This window comes from Halichoerus grypus, chromosome 2 (genome assembly GCF_964656455.1).
Source record: "Halichoerus grypus chromosome 2, mHalGry1.hap1.1, whole genome shotgun sequence".
NCBI lineage: Eukaryota > Metazoa > Chordata > Mammalia > Carnivora > Phocidae > Halichoerus > Halichoerus grypus.
Window position 1 is genome coordinate 102,249,434 of NC_135713.1, and position 8,079 is coordinate 102,257,512.

Below are 8,079 nucleotides of genomic sequence, written 5' to 3' on the forward strand. Positions count from 1 at the left end.
TGATCCCCATTTCAGGATTCCTATCACATCCTGCAACATCAGTGTGTAGCATATCAAGATGCTGACTCCACCCAGCCAAGTCACTAGCTCTCGATCTTTAAACCCTATTCAGTGTAATCCATGTATCCCATTCTCTTCCTGACACACGTCTCTCCAATCGCTACTGCATCACACCCAACTACCACGCCTGTAGTTTCCAGAAGATTCCAGCACATGCGCAGTTAGCACCTTGCATGTACCTCTGTGCAGCTGCACTGTGGTTTCACTGTACATGTTAAGAAAACATCACCAGGAGAGCCACTAACCCATGTCCAGCCGCATACAGGTGCTCCAGCATGGCCGGAAATCTCCCTGGCCTTCCCCAACCTTATCTCCCCTCCCTCATCATTCCAGGAGGGCTCGATGTGGGATTTAACAGGCAACACTGATTTTCTACTACTTCAATTTATATTTCATGTTAACTATAATATAATCAACTTTTGTGGCTTCCTCACATACATAGTGAAGTGTCACAGGGACTTAAAACCATTTCGTCTTTTATAGATGATACATATAAGGAACAGAGAGGATAAGCTTGGAATCGGCACACTTTTCAGAACCTAAAAGCAGACAATTCATAAAGGATAGGAAAAACTCGTCCAGCCATGCAGGCCTCAGTCTACCCTATTGGAACAAAACAAAATGTCAGGGATGTACACAAATATAAAATCAGCGGAGAGAAAATAAAACAGAACATGATTGGGCCCGTTCAAAAAAAATCAACCCCTTGATAAAAATGCCCCCAAACCACACACATCCCCGCCCCCTCCAGAATCAACTTTCTAGTCTAAAGAGAATTTGAAGAACAAACAACTTGAATCTTTGACATAAGGATTCAATAAATTCATTTTTCTCCCAGGAAGAACCAAAGTCCATTATTTATAGAACCACATAAGAACACAAAAAATATGGGGGAGACATTAAGAGAGCAAGAGAGAGACTGAAACGGGGAGGGAGGAAGTCTAGTGATGTCCATCTATCTTTCATTTGCTTCTGTAAAGTTTCTTCATTAGCCTGATACAGAGAGCCTCCTTATCTATTTAGACACACACAGCTTTTAAAATAATACCAGCAGAAACTTTGATTCAGACACTCCTCCTTGGTGTACTTTAAAGAAGCTCAGGTACAACATTTGATTTGCCACATCCACCATAGAGGAGAACATCAAGCAGGGGACCTTACTTTGCAAGTGAGAATGGTTCAGTTCTAGTATTCAGCTGCTTTTCCTACCCTAGCAACCTTGAAATTCTAGGTCAACAATGATGTAAGGTCCAAGTTACTTTTTGCTCTGCAGAAGGAAGGCACCTCAAAAAGCTTAAGAGAAACTGAGTCTTCTATCAACACCTTAATACTCAGAACTAATTTTTAAGTCCTTTGAACTTGATCTGGTACAAAACTGTCCAATGGCTCTCTGATGAGCCAGCTCCGCTTACGAAGCCTGGCTCCCAGCACTCTCTGGAGCTCACATCACTTCAAAGCTAACAGCCTCGTCTCTCATCTGAATTCCGGTATAAGAAAACCACATTCGATTCTTCAAGTCCTCATGACTTGAAGATTCAGTATTCAAACTGAATTTATCCCATTTTCTTTATTAAAACCTACTTCTCTCTCAGGCCAAGCACAATGTTGTCACTGCCTCTTGTGTAGTTGTATACAGAGGCGACAGCCCAGCAAGGACCATTCTAGTGCCCCCCACAGCGGCACCAGGCTGACATTTGGCTGTGACCATGTGACAGAATCTTGACAGAAAGAATGTGAATAGACAACAAGAATGTGTCTCTTCCAGGCTGGGACTTTTAAGAAGTTGGAAAGCTTTTGCCTCTGTTTTTCCACTTCTCTCAGCTGGAAGCTCAGTGTCTTACGGCCGCATGGAAGAATAATACCAGAAAATGGAAGGAGCATGGGTCCCTGACTCATCATGAGGAAGACAGCTGCCTGCTAACCAGCAACACATACATGAGCAAGAAATAAATGAGTATTGTGCTAAGCCGTTGATACGTTCTGGTTTGCTTGTTATAGCATCCTAACACACACCACTTTGTCTAGGCATTCTTTTGATGGAATTATGACAATAAAGAAATCTAGGGCATCAAGGAGAAGATTTAGGAGCAGTATTTACTAAATATCAAGGCTTTCCAGAAAAAAAGTCTTATTTTATGTAAATTCACTTTAATCTCAATTCTTTGTCTCGCCCACTAAGCTAAGGAGGCATCTAGGATGAGAAACCCGTTAAGCTCTACGCAGCACTGAAACACAAAGGCCTCCAGGTTAATTTTAAAGGAAAAAAATGTTTTCTAGGATTGTGCTGTTTGTTTTTCCCTTTCCCTCTTGAAGTAAAATCCCTCTGAAATGCTTTTAAAATTTTTTCAGGTGTCATTCCAAACTGATTTCCATAGTTCAAGAAAGAAAATGTCTCAATATTTCCCCCAAAATAGAACACCAGACCCTAACCGTGTTAGAAATCCTAGTTTATACTATCTACAAAGTTGGTTTATTATTATTAGAAGCAACTTGCAAACACATATAGAATCCTCTGTTTTACATTCCAAACAAGCCACTGTTTTGAAAAACACAACTTTCTTCATAAGGAAAAGGATCATCACTATTAGGGCTGCAACATACATCCCAGTTGTGAAATTCAGGACCAGGATTCAGGGCATTCCTTTGCCTATCAAGAAGGCAGCACTCAGGGTCCTGAGGTTCTCCCCTTCACTGTGCAGCTTCCTTGCTGTGAACTGTCAGGCACCTTATCACATACTTACGCCTTGAATTAGGGGTCTGTAAAATGATTAGAATAATGCTCCTCTTACTCATTAGGGGGCTCCAAAGCTCAGTGTTTACTGGATGTTTCTGGGTGCCTATTTAGCAAGTTGCAGGCCATGAAGAGAGAAAATACCATTCGCCTCCAAAAGGAAAAAAAAAAAGTTTTGTTTTTTTTTTTCAGGCAAAGTTGGACATAGTAAGCTCTGGGTTTGTTGTTTAAATGCTAGCCCTGTAAAAAAGGTACTGATGGTTTTTTCCTTTAATCTAATACCTTTAAGTAATCCCAAATTTTAGTTAGGGAAGAAAATGCCAAAAGTTCAACTATGGCTATCAGTGCATGATGGAGGTAAGGGCTCCTCACTTTTTTTTCCCCTTCATTTTCTAATTTGTCTACATTAAACAGATATCACTGTTATAATTAAAAAATAGGCACATGCAAATATTCTTATTGTAAAGAACTGTTTATACTAAAGAGGTCAATTATGACAAATGGAATTACTGGTCCCAATTCTTTGCTCCCCTACAGCAGTGTTGTACATCTGCACCTTTGCCGAGGTATCACGTGGGGAGAGCATGCTTCCGGCCCTTGGCTCCGGGCTTTATAATATGACTTGCTCTGGCCAATAGAAAATTTGCAGACATAATGCCCACAGAAGCTTGAAACGTGCCTGAGCTGATGGACATGCACTCTCATGCCATGGATTAATTGCATGGTTTTAATTTACTTTTGTAATTAAGGGACAAGGATCACCAACGGAGAGAGTCAGCCCTGGATTCCAAATGAGCATAAACTTTCCCACCTAGGATTCATTCCAATTAATCCTGTCAGAGTTTACTAAGTACCTTCTGTATTAGGAACAGTGCAGTTTTCTGGAGCCACAATACTCAGGTTCAAGTCTTGGCTCTGCTTTTTGTGAACACCATGATCTTGTGCCATTTATTCAAACTATCTGTTCCTCAGAGTTTTCATCTGTAAAATGAGCATAAGACTGCCTCCCTCACAAGTGGATAAATATGTTTAAGAACTAAGTAAGTCAATAAATGTAATTCCCTGCAAACAGTGCATGCCACACAGTAAGCTCTTAAAGTTAGCTATCATTATTATTAGTGATAAGAAGATGAAAACATCACAGATCTTCCTCTCAAAGAGCTGAGTTTAATGAAACTTATCAAAGTTAATTGGGTGACAAAAGTTGCAAGCTACAAGCCTTCACAAAAAAATTTGTTTTAAAGAAAGCAGTAAAAAATTACCAAAGTAAAGACTTTTAGATTAAAACAGGGCTAAGCAAGAGGAAGATGGCTGGTCTTTACCATACAAAATCTATCAGGCACAGACTTCTGATGGCAAAACCGGTTTGACTTAATTAAGTTCAGCAACAAGTATGTTCCAAGGTAAGATCACATGTGATTATTCATAGCTGCCTATAACTATTGGAAACTATGTTTCTTAAAGATCAGAAATGAGATTTTCTTTCTGCTCCAAGTGGACGCTAGCACATTGCCTGACACAAAGTAGAAACTCAGTGGAAAAGGTACCCAAACTGATGTTCAGAAGCCCAAGTTCTCCATCAACTGCAATTCAATTCATGCTGCACATAATACTAATAGGCACCCATCAGTGGCTAAGTGCTTTGCATAAATTCTTTCATTAAATCCTCAGCTAAGCTATTTAGAGGACCAATTAGAACGTTTTCTTCATATTCCAATAAAACATACAAGCAACTGTTTTTAAAACCAAACTGATGTTCATGAGATTCTTTTAAGCTCTCTCTCCCCTAAGGGCTAATAAACATTTTTTTAAATTATCTGACCTAACATTTAACTATCTAAACTAACTGTATAGCACACCAAATTCTGTAAGAGTAAAAATGCCAGAGCTATTGAGATTATGAAATGGGAATCAACTGCAGATTTTCTTTTTTTAAGCTGTAAGCCAAGTGTCATGATATCTACATCAACACCTACCCCTACATTGTTTTAAAGCTTTAAGTCGACTCCACCAGCAAAAATTGGAGAGTACCATTACTGCCCATGGCCCCTCCTTTTGGTTAAAATAGTTTAACCAAAGTAAGTAAATTTCCTAAGTGAAATTAGTAAGCAAAGGGATGAGTATTTTAACCATTAATATTTAATTCCCCCCACCTACAAAATAAAGGTTGGACTACCTAATTTTTAGGATCTCCCTGAAAAAAGCAAATAGTCTGAATCTATAAAAGGAAAGCAAAGAAAAATTCCCTAACAAGCATTAAAAGAATACCAGTAAAACTCAGGCATGAACATTTACTTAAACTTAGTGAAGTACAGCAGGTTTGTTTTTTTGGGGTTTTTTTTTTTTTTTTATGAATTTCTTCCCTTTGGCCTGAGGTCAGTTTCACCCTGCATTCCAGCAGTATGCCACAATGGGTCAAATGTTCTAGACTCTACTGAGCCTAATGTCAGAATCATTTCCGTTCCCAGAAATTTCATCTCCAGAAAGTCAAAATCCGTAATTCTCCAAAAAATGTGAGTAACTCAACTTATTTTTCAGACCATTTAAGAACTGGCACAGTAGACCGTCATGTACAGAGAAAACTCTGCTTTGGGGTTTAAAAAACAGTTTCTCCAAAGATATTTATACTTAGAGGAAAAAAGCACTCAGAATGAAATAGAAATTTAACCTCCAGTGACTTAAAGTCACATAACATGAAAATTTATACAGTGAGTTACTAAAAAATGCTTAAAATTATCTTAAGTTGCCTATCTTTCAAGTCAACACAAGTGATTTGTGGGTTCTCTGTATTTGAAAAGTTTTTAAATTAATTTTTACAAAATGATGAAAAAGTGTGTGAAAGGAAAAAAAGGATGAAAGATTTGAAGAGATACTTCACAGAAGATAAATGCCCAACAAGCACATGCAAAGATGTTCAACATCATTTAGTCGTCAAGAAAATACAAATTAAATCCACAATGTGATAGGACCATCCATCCATTAAAATGGCTAAAATTAAAAAGGCTGGCAAAACCACAAGTTGGCAACGATGCAGAGCAATTAGATCACTCATCTGTTGCTGGTGGGAATGTAAAGACGGTGCAATTCTGGAAACAGTTTGGCAGTTTCTTATCAAGTTCAATATACGCTGATACATGCACCAGCAGAGATGAACCTTAAAAACATACTGAGTGAAAGACGCCAGCCACAAAAGAGCATGTACTGTTTGATTCCATTCATGTTAAATTTTTAAGATGAACCTAAGCTGTGTGACAAAAAAGCAGATTTCTGGTTGCCTGGGGCCAAGAAAGGAGGAGGGGGGTGAGAATATGATCGGGCCAAGGAACCACTCGACATCTCGACTGTGGTGGTAGCTTTTCGGCAGTATATATTTGCCAAAATCCATACACATGGACACTTAAAATGGGTCCATTTTATTGTACATAAATTTTATTTCAGTAAGAAACTTCATTCGTAAAATCCTCAATTTTACTGCTCTCTGGATTAGATCAGCTTTCACCAAGCGGTCTGCAGAGGGGCAGGCCCGTTCTGAAGCAGGCGGGTTTTCACACATGGGACTCGGGCACCTGTCAGGACCCGCTGGTGGGTCCATGAGGTTCCTCCTCTGTTACATCTGTCACTCAGGACTCACCTGTCAGAGCCCCCTCCCAGGCTGCCCCGCCGCAGCTCTCGACCATCCTCACTCAGCTGTCTTTTAAACCTCAGTGACTTTGCAGGGCCAGAAGTCACATCTGGGTTGCTGCATTTCCGAAACGGCATGGGTGGCGGGGAGAGTATGTGGTCAAGCTGCAGAGAGAAAGAAGGGATGTCACTCACTGAGGATACTCTCAACACAGCCAGCATGCAACACCAACCAGTCCTCGGCTCCTTTTTTCTTATCCTTCTCTAAATCCCTCCGCCCAAGCCTGCTGCTCATTTGGTTACTTTAGACAATTCAGGGTTTCACTGTCATGTCCTGCATCTGAAAAACATTCTGGCGTACTGCAAAATCTCAATAGCAATGATTTTTAAGCTGTGGGTCACAACAAACTAGTGGGTCATGAAATCAAGTTTAGTAGACCTAAGCAGTATTTTTTTTTAATACACTAAAGTTGTTAGAGTCCAATGAAGGAAGGAAAAGTACCATTTCATGAAATGTCTGATAAAGCTATGCTTGCACGTGTCCTTAGTCACTGTGTCAAATATATGTCTTTCCATGGGCCATGATCCCTCTAAAAAATGAATAATATTGTTCCATAAAGAATCAATAGATCACTGCTTTAGCTGTTCACAAAAGAAAACCACAAGCTTCTGGTGCTCACAAATATGCACAGGGAAGGGCAATTTCTAAGCACCACAACCCTTAATGCAAATCAACACATCCCTGTATCACTTTATCGCTTTTTAAAGGAAAACTTGTCACAAGAATCAGAGGAACTAAAACCACTTCAAGCAACAGCTTTCTACAAAGGAATCCCTTGTGTCGCAACACTTATTTCAAGATCTGTCCTCCTTTCCTAAGAAAACCTTTCATAGTTGAATAGGGCCACATCTTCTAAAATGTTCACCTTCAAAGTATAGATGCATATATATGTGTCTAGATGGTTATTAAGGACAAAAATATTCATATGCATATATCTATATCCAGACAGTTATTAAGAACAAGAAAGAAGTACAAAAGGTATTCATGGAAATCCCAAATGCCACACACACACACACACAAACTCTGTAGAAATTTAAATTCAGACAAGACTTCAGTAGCACTGCTCAAATCTGGGCATTTTGAAGGATGCTTCATTGTGACTTGTTTTGTGTTCCTGGGTAGAGAGAAGGATATCCGGTTATACCTGTCAACATTTTTTCAGATTAAGACGATCAAGGATATATTTTATAGGAAAATGAAATTTAGGGGCAAAATCATCCATTTGTCTGTCTGAAGCATATTCAAAATCACGGCACAAAAAGAAACTTAACGTTGCCTGTGAACAACTCCTCCCAGGCGCACGGAGATGGAACAGACCTCATTGGCTCACCTATCCCAAGATGTCAACTCTCCCCCAAGCTCACTGTATTCATTAGTAACACTGAATAGCTGGATTTCAAGCACTTGTCAGTAAATGCCCCCTCCATTTCATTGCCCATCAGTTATGTACTGTACCTCATTGCCACTTAGTATTCTTGTGAGAGGTCCCAAAAAAACTTGTAGGGCATCCACTCCAGGATCAAGCCAGATCAGTAGGGAAAAGGGATTCCAGATTGCACTCTTGGAAGCTATTTGTTGAGTCCATGGTTCATTACAACAGTGTCCT

The 8,079-nt window shown here is 39.6% G+C and overlaps 1 protein-coding gene across 8 annotated transcripts in view; it reads right to left on the reverse strand.

Moving 5' to 3' along the window:
• Positions 1–8,079, reverse strand: part of MAST4 (microtubule associated serine/threonine kinase family member 4) — a 550,957-nt gene that overhangs the window by 374,679 nt on the left and 168,199 nt on the right. For all 8 annotated transcript variants that reach the window (XM_078067256.1, XM_078067255.1, XM_078067252.1 and 5 more), the window contains exon 2: positions 6,432–6,577. In XM_078067256.1, coding sequence (XP_077923382.1) covers positions 6,432–6,577 — 146 coding nt within the window. The remainder of the gene's footprint in view (positions 1–6,431; positions 6,578–8,079) is intronic.